Below are 16164 nucleotides of genomic sequence, written 5' to 3'. Positions count from 1 at the left end.
TTATTTGGTTCAGTGGGGAGTCTAACTAGATTTTGAACATTTACTTGTTGGGTTTGGGAGGGTGCGGGTGGCTAAAGGGGAAGGCAGGGAGGGGCGGTAGGGCCGGGAGGGTCGGGAGGGCCGGGAGGGCCGGGAGGGTCGGGAGAGCCAGGAGAGCAGGGAGGGGGTTGTGGGGTTGTCAGGAGGTCCAGGAGGGCTGGGACAGCCTGTGGAGCCTTGAGCCGCAACATGCAGGAGGACTTCGAGTATGATGCCCTTACCATTCGGGCCCCTCAGAGGACTCGCTGGTATACCCGCCTGTGGTCTGCATGCCGGGGTTGTGGGTGCTTGGGCCGAAGACAGCAGCGATTTCCCTTGTACCTTATTGGGTACGATCCTGTGGGGCGCTTCCAAAGGGCGGCCAGTGTGGGTGATGTGGCTTTGGTAGAAAGATTGATCAATGCCAGTGAACACCATGTCAACGAATGCGACAGGAGGGGCAGGTAATGGGGCCTGAGGAGGGGCGAGGGGCAGGAGGGGCAGAAACTGTTGGGGACAGTCAGGGTCTACCAGGGAGAAACATACCTTCCAGATCTGCAGCCTGCGGGGGGGGGGCAGATGTCATGCTTAAGGCTCTTCTTTCATGGAGACCTTTGGGTGTGTACCTGCTTTAGGCTCCTAGGCACCTGAAACCTGCACACCTTGGAAGAGCAGCTCTGAGGCTTTCTTTAAGAGAAGCAAAACAAAGAACTTCAGTTAGTTTACAAATCCCTTTACATTGTCTCTTTTAGAGCACTTTATTGAGGGCTTTAAAGGAAATTCTCTAAGAAAACCACATACGTCTTTTTATGTGTACACTTAAAATTTTTTAGGTTTGAGTGTATTGACTGCATGTATTTTCAGTGTACCACACAATCATAGGAAGAGGGTGTTGGACCTCCTGGAACTGGAGTCATGGACAGTTGTGATCTGCTGTGTGGGTGCTAGGAATCAAACCCAGGTCCTCTGCAGGAAAAACTAGAGCTTGTAAATGCCAAGCCATCTCTCCAGCCCTTTAATGTATATGTTTTTAATGCTATGTTATATACAACAAAGAAAATTGTATCATAAGATAAATTTTCACATAAAAAGCCAACTCAAAGCCAAAAAAACTCCATAAAGAATTTCCAAGAAATCTTACGTCTGATTCATGCTTGCTGAGGGATTTCATAAGGAAATTTTCAACTTGAACTATAATTCTGACCCTCAACAGTAGATTCTCCATAGCTCACATGCTTCTTGATCATGTCTGCAGTTGTGAGGTTATTTAGTCTATAGTTATTCAGTCTTCCAAATTAAAGTTTCATACAAATAATAGAACAGTAAATTATTGTTTCAAAGTATTTTTGCTTAATAAGTGTATTCTTTAAAAACACTGAATTTTCCAGCTGTATTTATCCATTCTGCCAATCCACTTATTCCTTGCACGTAACTTAGGTATCTACCGTACAGCATACAAATCTACTAGCTCTCAAGACCCTCTCATTTTTGAAATATTACACTTCTCTGTCCAGTCAGCTTTCCTGACATTCTATAAATTTAAATATTGAAAACAATGAATGATGCTCAATTGAATCCCTAGTATTTTTTGTCTTTAAGCTTTTTGAAAATCAAAGCAAGGGAGCTATAATACCATAGGTTATCTCCTTGGATATATTTGCTCAGTTTTGGTGCTAATTCATGGAGGTATAAGGCAAAGCCATTTGCTACCACCTGGTGACTATATTAATATGGATATTCTGTCTATTGACTGAGGACTATGCTGTATCCCTGTTGGCATTAATTCTGGGCATTGAGAAATGAAAAAAATTAAAGTATAGATGAATGAAAATTTAGATTATTGTTTGTTGTTATTGCTATTCTGAATATATTTACATTTCATAGTCTTAAGAGTTGAAATTTACATAGATACTTGTGACCTTTAGAAGTGTCATGGGCCTGTGGATTGTGTCATATTTCATTGGATGTAAGGTACAGTGGACTGAATGGTGACCTTTTATTTTGTATGGTAGCGAAGTAAAAAACATTGCCAACTATAGTCATAAAATATCATGAATTATAAGTGGCAGACATCAGCGATGCTAAAGTGTGAAATAAAGAGTAAGGTGGGTGCAGTGGAACTGCCTGCATTCCTACCTACTGGGAGGATTGCCAAGTTCAAGGCCAGCTTAGGGAATATAGTTTTAAAATATTGTAAAGATACTTGAGTAAAAACTTTCACATCTGCAGTAGGTATAATTCTGCTATTTCTCTTCATTGAAATATAGTGTTTGTTATCATTAGGAACAAATTGTAATTGTATCCAGCAAACACTGAGCTGTCAGGAGCTGGAAGCATTTGTACGTGCTCTTGAAGATGTGATTTGAAGCATCACAGCAGCACTGTGTAAGAGAGCTGCAGTGTTGAATCCCCATTCTACAGATGGAGAGATTGATTTGTGGAGCTCATCGGAAGTCTGTGTTGTAACTAGTAACACTCAGTGATTAGAGTAGGATTCAAATCCAATCTGAGTTCAATCTACTGGGCATTCTCCTGTTATCCAGAGAGGCTGCTCTGAGGAAGGATGAAGCTTGTGATAGAGCACTCGCCTTGACTGGGACAGCCATGTACTATATGCCTAGCACAGAAAGTGAAGACCTGAGTAGAGAAATAAGTAAATAAGAAAATTTTCATTTCTTCTCTTATATCAGAAGGAAATGCACATTGGTGTCTACTTGAGTGTGCCTTTACATAATATTCTGTAATTTTCTAAAATGTCCTCTCAATTTGTAGGAGTGCACTGCACTACGCCTCTGCCCATAACCATCCTAATGTAGTAACATTGCTATCATCCAACGACTGTACCGATATTAATATGAAGGATGATGAAGGCTGCACACCCTTGATAAAGGTAGCTATCGCAAAACACTTTTGGTATAAAATGGAATAGAATTTATCCTTGTTTGGTTTTTGTTGCTGTGATGAAACACTGGCCAAAACCATCTCAGGAAAGAAAAGGTTTATTTGGCTTACAATTCCACATCACAGTCCGTCATGAAGGGAAACCAGGTCAGGAGTTCAATCAGGACCTGAGGCAGGAAATGAAGCAGAGGTCATGGGGGAATTATGCTTTTCCGTGGCTTTTCCCAAGGCTTGCTCAGATATCTTATACTACTCAGGACAACCTTCCCAGTCATGCTACTACCTCTAGGAAGCTGTGCTTTCCATATCAACCTCAATCAAGAAAATACTATACAGGCTTCCCAGAGTCCAGCCTGGTGGAGGCAATTCTTCAAGTGAGGTTCCTTCTTTCCAGGTGTCTTCAACCAGTGTGAAGTTATGAAAACAAGCAAATGAACAAGCAACCTCCCCCACTACAACAATGGCCAAACAATGCTAGTGAAATGCTTTAATATCTAGGTGTGCTGGCACACCTCTGAAACTCTACCACTTGGAAAACTTTGGTGGGGAGGTTATGAATTTAGGAAAGTCTGGTTTCTTGAGGACCTTCTCTCAAAAAGAGAGGGATAATATGCATAACCTAAACAATTGGTCTGATCCAAGGGTAACTATTGATGGAATTGTTGGAATGCTTATTCAACTTCTTGATTTCAGTGTCTCTCTCTTTATCCAATACCCACAGGCCACCCAGCGGGACAACATAGAGTGCATCTCTATACTGCTCATGCACGGTGCTGATCCCCACATTGTAGATGCCAATGGCGATGCTGCCCTCCACCACGCCATTTGCAGAGGGAACATAACAGTTGTCAGCAAACTGCTGGAGTATAATGTAGACATTAAATCCGAAACAGAGGTAAGAATCATTCAACTTCATTCACAATGTACTTCCAGCAATGACACTCAGATCACTTTCCACCTTCTGAAGCTCAAGCAGTCTCACTGAATCTGTTCAGAGTAAAGCATTTTTTCCAAATCTGTTTTTCATAGTTTTGGGGTAACTTAAAGGAACTCAGCACAGCACATTTTGTTTCAGACTTGGTTTTTACTTTAAAATTCAACAAGTAAAGGACTTGGGCCCACATAAACTTCACATACACACAAACAATAGAAAAAAATAATTTTAAGATAAATGTCTGTAGAAAACACAGAAATCTATTGCAATTAAGAAGTTACTGATGTGTGTTCTCCCTCAGCGATGAGGCTAGAGTGGAAAGGTCACAGGCACACAGGTAAATGTGGAAATTTGATCATTGACGAAAACATGCTGAGAAGACATTTTCACTTAACTTCTTCAGATTTTATATGTACATAACAAAGGGGCCAAAATGTGACTCTATCATAGACAAGGAGCAACTCCATTGTAATTAATGACCTAAGCCTGAATCCAGGACGTTCCCCAATCAAGTTTAGCCAATTGGCTAAACAATTTCAAACCTGGCCTTATAAGGCAGGGAGACCAGAGTTGCAGGATCTGGCTGCTACTGACCACATGTGACAGAAAAATCCCACAATGGATGAAACTGTTACTAGTCCTGTCCAATCAACATGTGCCCCATGTAACTGCTCCCTGACTGCCCAATTATTGAAAAATATTTAAAAGATTAAAAAGATAGAATTCCCCATGTCCACTTTAAAAGGGCCTGTATGTCTTGTCCGTGGTCCTCATTATCACTTTATATGGGTGATGGACTGTTGCATGCGGGCTGTTTCTGAAGAAAAAGCACTCTTTGTGTTTACATACCATTTGAGTCTGAGGTCTTCCTCCAGCATCTTTTGGACCACTACAACAGGAAATGATGTTTGATTTGGGAGAAAAATTTTAGGTTAGGGAAAATAGTTTTGAAAAAAAGGTTGAGAAACTGCTCCAGAGATGCCACTTGAGTTCACTCATTCAACAGAGGCATAGCAAATCTAACTGCACGTTTTAGGATTGGGGCAATGGAGGCACATCTCCATGGAGCTAAGAAACGTGGAACCAGCAAGAGTTTGTGGGAAGTCCTGGAAATAGTGGTGTTCACGGGAAGATGTTTCAAAGGAAAGGGAATCCCTGTGTGTGTGAATCTGCAGCAAAGGCTGAAGGAAAATCTATCCTTTTGTGACTCATTTTGTTTACAAAATCTATGATACATTTTTCATTTGAGAAGCATGTCAATTTATCAAATGAAATTTTTCCTTTACAGTATGGGTTGACACCCTATAAACTCGCTTTATTTGAAAATCAACTTGAAATGGCGCAGTTTTTAATTGAGAACGGTGCTGATGCACCTCCGGAGCTTACACCAAATAGGTACCGTTTCTTTTTTACAATCTTAGTGCCATTTTTGAGGGTGTCATTGCTTAAGTAATGAACACTAAAATGCTAGAGGGAATATGGCTTCAACTCATAAGCACATATTGAGAAAAACTATCTCACAGGGAGTGTGAGCTGGAAAAGAGACTGTTCCAACATAAACAAAGGAACAGTGTGTACCAGGGCTGAGCTTCCCATTTCAAAACAAGTTGTCATTTCTAATCTGATTTGATTGGCAATTTTCTACTAGTTAAGGCAACTTCACATTAATGTTGCTTACTTTGATAAGTGTCAACTTTATTTTCAACACTGAAAGGTATAGTTTTATTATTTTTAGCCTGTTCCTTATATATTTTCTTCTTATATATGTTCAACTTAATTTTTTTTCAAATCATGTTTTCTCTTTGATCATTCACTCTACTTTAAGTGAATTTTAAATAAGCAAATAGATTAGGGTATCCATCAATTAGATGATATTACCAGATGCTATTATTTTTTCCTCTCTACTGTCTGAAATATCTTGACACTGTGTTAGTCAGATGTGAATCAGTGCCCCCAAACTCCTGAAACAGCTAATCTGGATAGGGACACTTGTCCAAAATGAGTACAAAGAACTAAGACTCCATTGAGAAAATGCATCCATAAGATCTGGTTGTAAGGCATTTTCGTAATTAGTGATTGATGGATAAGGGCCCAACACATCATGGGAGGTGCTGTTCCAGGGCTCATGGCCCTGAGTTCTATAAGAAAGCAGAATGAGCAAGCCAGTCAGCAACTCCCATCCATGGCCTCTGTAAGCTCCTGCCTCCAGCTTCCTTCCCTGTTTGAGTTCCTGCCCTAACTTCCTTTAATGATGGACTATGATGTAGACATATAAGCCAAATGAATCCTTTGGTCCCCAAGTTCATTTTGGTCATGGTGTTTTATCACAGAAATAGCAGCTCTAAATAGGATATTTGGTATTTAAGATGAGTTCAGCATTAAAAATCAAATGATTACCTTTTTGTTCATACATGCAAGTTTAAAGTCAGATGAATTAAAAAGTAAAGCCTGTGTGTTGTGTATTTTTTATTGAAAATACACTTTGTACATACCATATATTCTAACATGGTTTAGCATCCCTCATCTTCATGTATTTGTTTTTGTGTCAGAGGACACGCATGCACTGATATTCCCAACCAAGACACAGTACAACACTATGTGATGGCTTTGCCTTCTATCTTATTTGAGGCATTTTTTTCTATTTTTATTTGGCACTTAGCCACTTACTCCAGGTAAGCAGGCTGGGAAGCCTCTTTGGAATCTTACTACCTCCACTTCCTTTGTACTATAAAAGTGCTGGGATTATAGATACATTACAGTGTCAGACTTTTTGTTGAATTCCAGGTATTCAAATTCTGGGCTACTATGACCATTATGTATACCCACTGAGCCATCTATCTGGATCTAAAACACTCATATTTTAAAAGAAGACATTGAGTCTAAATTAAGGAAGTGGTTATAAGTGTATTGCTATTAATTATGGAACTATGGCTTCTGAGTGCAGAGCACTTTCAATTAAACCTCTAATCCAGTTAGAGGGCCTGTGTTTCTCTCTAAGAAGAACCGTTTGAGGTCATTTATTCTTCCTTTAATACACAATAGACAGAAATTTGTAAAGCTGATACTTTTGAAGCAAATAAAGTATGCTTGTGACTTTGACATGGAACAGCACAGTTTTAGGAATTCATGACTAGGAACATGTCTCAGGAATAAAGTACTTATCACACAAACCCAAGATTTCAGAGTTCAACTCCTCAGCACACAGAAAGGGCCTCATGTGCCTGTATGCATCTTCAACCTCAGGAAACCTCGAGGGACATGGGAGATGGAGACAGGAGACTGTCTGGAAAGTTATACTTTAGAAAGTCTGCTTTTTACAGCTTTTAACAAGAAACTCTGCCTCAAAACTAAGTTAGGAGGCAAGGACTGACAGTCAAGGATGTCCTTTGACCTAAAAAACATTCACTAGGATCAACAGACACAAATGCATAGGCGGATGTGAACAGGAATGCATATCAAATATGAAGATCAAAAAGTAAGTTTAGATTGTTGATCTAATAAGACTGGAGATCATTATCTGCTAAAAAGACATTGAAAATAGTGGTCAAGGTGGAAGGTTTTCTTAGTTTGCTGGAGATCACTTCAGTAGCAGTGCTATTTCGGACAAGGTTCACACCACAGGTGAAAAGTCCCCTGACAAGCTCCAAGACCGTGATGACAGCCAAAGCAGAAACTAGGAAAATAAAGTTGCTGGTCCAGAGTATCCTGGCAATAGGCCCTGAAGTATAGCAGTCTTAGCTCTGACCTGGGAAGAATATAACTGACAAAGGAATGTTGCTTTTCTTGAGTTTTGAAGCTGGTTGTGAGTTACAAAGACTCAGGATTACACAAAAAGGCTATGAACAAAGAAACAGCCAGGCAGTGGTTTCAGCATTCACACATGAAAGAACTGTTAAAACAATTTGAAGGTACCACAACTGTCATGGCTTCTGAGAATGCAGGCAGAAGAATGCTTAGAAGCAAAAAAAAAAATACCTTTTCATATACTGACCATTGAAAGCATAGTACTCAACAAAATGCCTCCAAAGAGTTCTGACAGATAGGACTGTGGGGCCATAGGGATATGCAGGCAGATGAGTGGACCAGGAACACTGACTCCACAAGCATATAAATACAAGGTTACTGGAACATTCAAAGCAAATCATATGGAAAAAGCACTGCTATCATTCGTGTTTGTGTGTGTTTTAATCAAGAGCTAAATTTTCACTGTTTCTTCTCTATGAGGGAAGGTGGGAAGGACAGCAGTCATTAATAATCACCAACTGTTGAAGAATGAATTTAGAGTTCTTAGGCTAGGCCTTGTTGCCCATGCCTTTAATCCCCAAACTTGGAAAACAGGAGGCACAGAGATCTCCTTGATTTCAATACCAACATGATGCATATAGTGGGATTAAAGTCAGCTGGACTGCATAATGAGATCCTGTTTCAAAAAATTATTTATAAATATCTAATGTAAGTTATATTAGGGACTCAAAAATAAAGAATTTAGAAAACATGCTAAGTGTTTTTCTATGAATAGTTAAATGATGATCACTTTTAAACATATGTCACAGTGGAGGAGCAGCTGCAGTAGAATCAGAACAATCAACGAAAAGGTGTGCCATCTTCAACCAAGGTAAGAACGACTCCAACTGCTCCTACCTTCCCTAAAGAAAATAAGGAAGAGCAAAGATTTTAGATCCCCAAAAAGGAGTTAAGGAAATCCAGTATAAATGCAGTTCTGTGGTTTTCAAATATTCTGAAAAGTCAAAATTAATTAAGAAATTATTTCAAAGAACTTTCAACTGTGAAAATATATTGTCAAAACATTGCTTATTTTATATTAATGCTGATATCTGTACTGCCTTTGAATAAAGGAGAAATCAACTTTACGCACATGTGTCCTCCATAGTCACATTGCAGCAAATAGGATTATTAGAAATATATATTCTCCTTGAGTTTTATGAAAAAAGCCTTGTGTTTTGTACTGCATAACAGTATACAGGTAGGTGTCACTAGAATGTAATTATGTCACAAACCAACCTCTGTAATTAATAACTTTCATTAAATAATTTCCTACCTTATGATATAATTAAAATCTTCTGACCTCTTTAATGTCTGTACAGTTTCTCAATTTGGACAGTTTTGTCCTACTGGATACTTGTTTTCTTTAGAAATCTCTCATTTTAGGGTGAAAGTTTCATTCCATAAAGAATGTATTGAGTCATAAAGACTTATCAATCCTTCCATGTTTTCCTTTTCTTTTTCTTGCTTCTTCCTTCCTTCCTTTCTTCTCTTCTTTCCTTCTTTTTTTGTTTTGGTTTGGTTTTCTAAAGTGCTAGATGTTGAGCACAGGGCTTTTGGAGTATTCTAGGCAAGCACCCTACCCATTATCCCTACCTTCAGTACTTTTTAAGTTTTCTGAAATAGAACATGGTAAGGGTGAATATCATTTCCATGCTGCAAAGCATGATTCAGGAATAAACATTGGAACAAAGGCAGAATGTATAAAATGACATCATTCTGTATGTCAAAGAATTATCTGCTTCTCCACTGAGTCTGGAGAGACTTTGTGGCAGTGGCAGGAACACCACGTAGTGTTTACTTTCAGCAACTGTCACCACAGTGTCTTTTATACCTAAGTTGCCAGTGGCAACCACTCTAGGTAGTGAATCCAAAACCCTCCTCCCTCAAGAGGTAAGATGAAGAGAGTCAATATTATTGTAATGGAGACAGCGTTGTGTCACTTTATTATGAAGTTTGCTGTTCATGGCATTTGTGGTGGTGAGAACTGACTGAGGCCTCCTGCATAACAAGCATAGGCTTTCCTACTGAGCCGCAATCCCAGTCCACTAGTTGGTGGCTCAAATGAACTTCCTGAGTCATGGGGAATGGTATGAAAGCACATTAAGTTTCTTAGACTTTATTTATCTATTTATTTATTTATTTAATTTTGGTTTTTCTAGACAGGGTTTCTCTGTGGTTTTTTGGAGCCTGTCCTGGAACTAGCTCTTGTAGACCAGGCTGGTCTCGAACTCACAGAGATCCATCTGCCTCTGCCTCCCAAGCGCTGGAATTAAAGGCCTGCACCACCACCTCCTGGCTCTGATTTTAATCAAGACAAAAAAAAAATGAATGAAGGTTTAATTTCATTTTTGTTTTCTTATGTTTATTTTGGTTTTGTGAGACAGGTTTTTCCTGTGTGTTGACTTTGAGCCTAACCTGAAATTCATTCTGTAGACAAGATTAGGGTTGAAATTACAGAGATCTGCATGTCTCTGGTATCAAGTGCTCGGATTAAAGGGGTGCACCATCACTGCCCAACTCAAATGTTTATTTCTAAAAGCAAGCTTCAAGTGTCTAGGGAAGGATTGAGTAAGTTTATTGTTTACATACGTAAACATGTACAATGATCCTATGTCAGAAGGAAGCCCATGGAATTTGCTGCTCCAGTCTCACAGCTGCTTCTCTGCTGATCTCTCACCTTAGGTAGAGCTCTGGGTTATTACTACCAAGGGAGAGATCTTTCCAATAATTCATTTCAGGGGAGATGATGCCTGCTTTCATGAGCATCCTTTAAGCTGCATATAAGGCTGGGAACACAGATAGAACTAAGGAACTTCTTCCCTCAACAGGGATGAGGAGAGGAAGCCTGTTGCACTCCCTTGAGCTGTTATGTAAAAGTCTTTGCCCCTCTTTCTTTCTGTTAGGTTATACCCTGATACAAAAGACAGATGCCATACATCTAGTCCCAGTGATAGCAATTTGCACCATAAAATGAACAATTTTAACTAAAAAGCCGAACAAAATTCTTTGTTTCCCTGAAGAACAAAAATGTGTATAGGCTCATGGATTTTTTTTTCCATTTTGAATCTGTTGTTTTGTTTGAGAGACACAGTCTCATTGTTACGTAGTTCTGGCTGTCTTGGGAATCACAGGGATCCACCTGCCTTTGCCACCCATGTGCTGGGATTAAAGTTGTGTGCCACCATCTAGACTCTAGAATTTTCCTCGTGTCATTATCCCAAAGTCAAACAAGAACCACAGAAGCTATTTTGTGACACAGTCAATTGATGCTTATACTGGTAAGGATGCTGCTCTCTATCTGTCTGAGAGAGATCATTTAGGATCATCTCAATTGTTTATAGGTGGGTGTTTACCTTTTATATTATGCTTGTTAAATTTAAGTCTTCCTTGATTTGAAATATAAAGAAAATTAATGAATTCCACATGAAGAAATTTCTTACAAAGGAATATTTATTCTATAATAATCTAGATTCATCTCAAAAATTATACTATGCTTCTAATAATTTTATTTGTTATATTATCTAGCATTGTAATGAATTAATTTTGATTTTTTCAGAAGAAAATTTAAGCACTGACATAATGCCTTCTTGCAGGTAAGGTCTAACAATATATAAAGACTAAGGAAATTCAAAGATAACAAGCTAATTATTGGTTGTATTCTCAGATAGATACCGATTTATACACTCAAATTTTGTGTTGTCTTACAATCCCCACAGTATTATCAATGTATTTTTAGACTGAAAATTTATTGTTTTTAGATCATGGGCATGAGGTTTATACTCAACCATCATTTCCCCTGTACCAATTGTGTGTTTTGGAAAATGAGCTTCCTAATGTTTACCACATACAATATTCATCTGACAGTCCTTGCCTTTCAAAACTTCCAGAAATCAGCTAGAAAACTAGATCTTCATCACATTTGTCTTTCTGAGAGCTGACAGAATTTGGAATCAGTCTGCATTATCACAGAGTGTTACAAGAAATCAACAAATTGTTTGCCTCCTTTGACAACAACTCCTCATGCAGAGGCCCTTTTGTTCTGTGTAGCACCCTTTTATAGATGGTGGAAGATCCCATGCCTTCTTCCTACCACAGTGCTCCATCCATCACTTGTCCATTCCTGTGAGCTGTTTTCTACAGTAATGAAGTCTCTGGATCTCAGTAGATCATCTGAATGTAGAGAGCCAAACTGTGGCATGTTTACTCTTTATGTGTCTTTAAAAGTGGGCTTGGTCTTCTCCATCAGTAGGACATGAACATAGAGTAGAAGGCCCCTTCTGTCAGTGATCTGCTATCTCAGACAGTGATATGGCAGAAAATTAAAGGTGGTATGTCAAGCTAGATCTGTGCTCATCTTAATTGATTACTGCCATAATAGAGGACAATTGTGTTATCATTTGTGGGAACATGTATCATAAAACATTCGATACACATTAGTAAATTGCTTATTACTAATGAATGATTTATTAATGAATTACTCCAAGTTAAAAGGTCCAAAATGCATCACAGTTAATGTCCAAAGTGTAGATTCATAATTTACAGTAGCTACAACTGTTCAAAGATACACCTTGTAAAAACCATGTTCCTTTCTACTAGGAATTCTAAACTGTCTCAAGCTAATAACCTGAAATTATCCACTGAGTTTTATTGCTGTTTGCTCATATTTTTATCTCGTTAAGTTAATAGCAGTGCTCATTTGGCACAGACACAGGCCGATTGTGCTTTCAAGTCCACTCATGAGTGGACTACTAAGGTACAGCTTGAGCACCTCCTAGGCCATGGTATCTTGTCTTAATGCTCGCAGAAGCAGGAATCTATTCTATGGTCCACAAAAAACCTTGTGAGAGATAGCATCACATGCATTGAGAGCCCACAAAGTAACCTGAAAGCGAAAGGGGTTCTGTGATGCTCTAGGAGCAGACGACATGACAAGTGAAATCAGGGCACTAATTACATTGAGCATAAGAGTGACCATCAGTTACTACAGCATTAAAAATGTGCTGGAGAGAAACTAGTGTCTTTCTTTGTGTGTGTGTGTGTGTGTGTGTGTGTGTGTGTGTGTCTTACTATGCTTTTAGTGGACTAAATTCTTCTTTTCACATGAGAAAAATTTTAAGGAAATTGTCACCAAACCTAATCAACTGATTGAAGGACAATATAATGGCTGATGGTAAATCTCTAATGTATTTTAGAAAAACATTTGGAAAATGTTTATATATGAATATTAAAATATTACTTTTTAAAATATGCCACAGTGCAGTAAGACCAGCAAGACAGCTAAAATCCCGATTGAAGAAGTCTTTTGTGATTAAGAGAGGTAAGAGTGATGGTGAATACTTTACTACCACCTCCCTAATTTCAAAGACAGTTTGGTTTTTTGAAAATATGAACAGAAGAAATAATATAGAAATGTAATTCTATCTTCTTCTGATTTGCCTTCAAATGTTTTTGGGATTCAGTATTATTAAAGAAATAGTTTCTGAGAAATTGTCAGTCTCAAACTATATCATCTGAAACATGTTTGTTTATTTAATGTGAGCCTTTGATGTACATGATATCTTTGTATAAATAAAAAGATCTCTAACTAGTCCACAGCATGTGTCCTCTATGGTCATGTAACAGCAAGTGGGCTTGTTATAAATGAATTTTTTATTAAAACCACATTGTGTTTATGCTACATATTATTATATACACCAATGTCAATGTCAATAAGATGATCATGATTGCTTAAAGTATTCATTTACTTTAAGTTTTTTGAGGACTAAATGCTAATAAGTTTTTCTGGGTTTCTTTCTATAATTTCTCAATTTAGACATATTAGACAATTCACATATGGTATTATGTTTATCCTTAATTATCTGCTGTTTAATTATCTGCTGTTTATTCTGAATATATCTTGACAAAAATCTTGACCTGTAAAATAATAGGGTTGCTCAACATTTTAAAGGAATAAATGGACTTTGAGTCCTGTAGGTAGTTCGAAAAATTGAACACTGCTGTTATAAGCATTCTCTGGTAGCAAACTTCCTACTGATTATACCGCCAGCACCTTTTTTTTTTGGTTTTATTATGTAGTTTAAGATATGATGATACTTGGTTTATATGCTGATAGACATAATTTCCAGAGCAATTTGCCACAATAGGAGGAAGACTGAGAAAAGTGCATCATTCTACAGTTGACAGCACTGATTGGGGCATTGAGTATATGGTATCTATCTAAAAAATTGTTCATTTCTTTTACATTTTCCAATATTGTATAGTACAGGTTTTGTAGTATGACCTAATGATTCTCTGAATTTCCTCCATGTCTGTTGTTATGTCCTTCTTTTCATTTCTGAGTTTGTTAATTTGGGTGATCTCTTTCCACCTTTTGATTCGTTTGGATAACGGTTTGTCAATCTTGTTGATTTTTTTCAAAGAACCAGCTCTTTGTGTCATTGATTCTTTGTATTGTTTTCTGTGCTTCTATTTTGTTGATTTCAGCCCTCTGTTTGATTATTTCCTGTCTTCTTCTCCTTCTGGGCGAGACTGCTTCTATTTTTCTAGAGCTTTCAGGTGTGTTGTTGTGTCACTGATGTAAACTTTCTCCATTTTCTTTATGTGGGCACGTAGTGCTATGAATTTTCTGCTTTGCACTGCTTTCATAGTGTCCCATAGGTTTGTTGAATTCAAGTAAGACTTTAATTTCTTTCTTTATTTCTTCTTCAACACAGGGGTGGTTCAGTAGTTGACTATTCAGTTTCAATGAGTTTGTAGGCTTTCTGGTAGTAGTATTGTTGTTGAGTTCTAACTTTACTCCATGGTGAGCTGATAAGACACAGAGGTTTGCTCCAAATGTTTGTATCTATGGGGGATTGCTTTGTTACCGATTGTGTGATCAATTTTAGAGAAGGTTCCACGAGGTTTTGAGAAGTTATATTCTTCTTTTGAGGGGGTGGACTGTTCTATAGATATCTGTTAAGTCCATGTGATTCTTCATATCTGTTAGTTCTCTTATTTCTCTCTTAAGTTTCTGTCTGGTTGATCTGTCCATTGGAAAGAGAGGAGTGTTGAAATCTCCTACTATCAGTGTTTGGGGTTTGATGTATGATTTAAGTTTTAGTAATGTTTCTTTTACATATGTGGGTGCTCTTGAATTTGGGCGTATATATTCAGGATGAATTGTTCCTGACATGAGTATAAAGTGTCCTTCTCCATCTCTTCTGATTGATTTTAGTTTGAAATCAATTTTGTTCGATATTACGATAGCCACACTCGCTTGTTTCTTAGGTCCATTTTATTGGAAGACATTTTCCCAACCCTTTATTCTGAGGTAGAGTCTGTCTTTGAGTTTGAAGTGTGTTTCTTGTAAATAGCAAAAGACTGCATTCTGTTTTCATATCCATTCTCTTATCCTGTGTTTAAGAGTCGATTGATTTAAGCAATATTAATGACTAGTGGTTGTTAACTCTGGTTCTCTTTCAGCAGTGATGTTTGGGTGTTTCCCTTCTTTGGGTTATGCTTGTGGGGGGTTACCAGATTTCTGTGGTATTGTGGGTGTAGTTAGCTTCCTTGGGTTGAAGTTTTCCTACTAGTACTTTCTGTAAGGCTGAGTTTTTGTATATGTACTGTTTAAATCTGTTTTTGTCATGGAGTATCTTTCTTTCTCCATAGATAGTGAGTGAAAACTTTGCTGAGTACAGTAGCCTGGACTTGCATTCATGGTTTCTTAGTGTCTGCAACACATCTATCCAGGACCTTCTGGCTTTCATGGTTTCCATTGAGAAGTCAGGTGTAATTCTGATACGTTTATCTTTATATGTTAATTGACCATTTTCCTTTGCATCTTTTAATATTCTTTCATTATTCTGTATGTTCTTTGTTTTGATTATTATATGGCTAGGGGATGCTATTCTTTTGATACAGTCTATTTGGTGTTCTGTAAACTTCTTGTATCTTCATAGGTATATCCTTCTTTAGGTTGGGAAAGTTTTCTTCTATAATTTTGTTGAATATGTTTTCTGTGCCTTTGAGCTGGAGTTTCTCTCCTTCTTCTACTCCTATTATTCTTAGTTTTGGCCTTTTCATGGTGGCTCAGATTTCCCGAATGTTTTGTGTGTTAAGAATTTGTTGGATTTAATGTTTTATTTGACCAATGAGTATTTTCTTTATAGTATGTTCAGCACCTGAGATTCTTTCTTCCATCTCTTATATTCTATTAGTTATACTTGTATCTGTAGTTCCTGTTCGTTTACCCAGATTTTCCATATCCACAATTCCCTTGGTTTGTGTTTTCTTTATTACATCTGTTTCAGTCTTCAAGTCTTTAACTGTTTCTTTCACTTGTTTGATTGTTTTTTCATGGGTATTTTTGGGTTTCTTGAGGGATTTATTAATTTCTTCCAACTTTGTCTTCTCTTCAATTTTTTTAAGGGAGTTATTTACTTACTCTTTAAAGGTATTCATCATTTCCATAATGTTACATTCCAAGTCGTTTTCTTCTACTTCTGGGTTAGGATGATCAAGTCTTCCTTTTGTGTGTCCAT

The 16164-nt window shown here is 37.8% G+C and overlaps 1 protein-coding gene across 1 annotated transcript in view; it reads left to right on the top strand.

The window, feature by feature from the left end:
• Positions 1-228: 228 nt before the first annotated feature.
• The window catches only part of LOC130884710 (ankyrin repeat domain-containing protein 62-like), a 37854-nt gene continuing 21918 nt past the window's right edge, over positions 229-16164 (top strand). Inside the window, exons 1-4 of the mRNA XM_057785848.1 lie at positions 229-482; positions 2791-2908; positions 3641-3814; positions 5142-5248. Of these exons, the coding sequence (XP_057641831.1) occupies positions 229-482; positions 2791-2908; positions 3641-3814; positions 5142-5248 (653 nt within the window). The remainder of the gene's footprint in view (positions 483-2790; positions 2909-3640; positions 3815-5141; positions 5249-16164) is intronic.

The sequence above is a fragment of the Chionomys nivalis genome, chromosome 12, assembly GCF_950005125.1.
Source record: "Chionomys nivalis chromosome 12, mChiNiv1.1, whole genome shotgun sequence".
NCBI classification, from domain to species: domain Eukaryota; kingdom Metazoa; phylum Chordata; class Mammalia; order Rodentia; family Cricetidae; genus Chionomys; species Chionomys nivalis.
The sequence above is the reverse complement of the archived record's forward strand: the minus strand, read 5'-3'. Positions and strand labels throughout refer to the sequence as shown.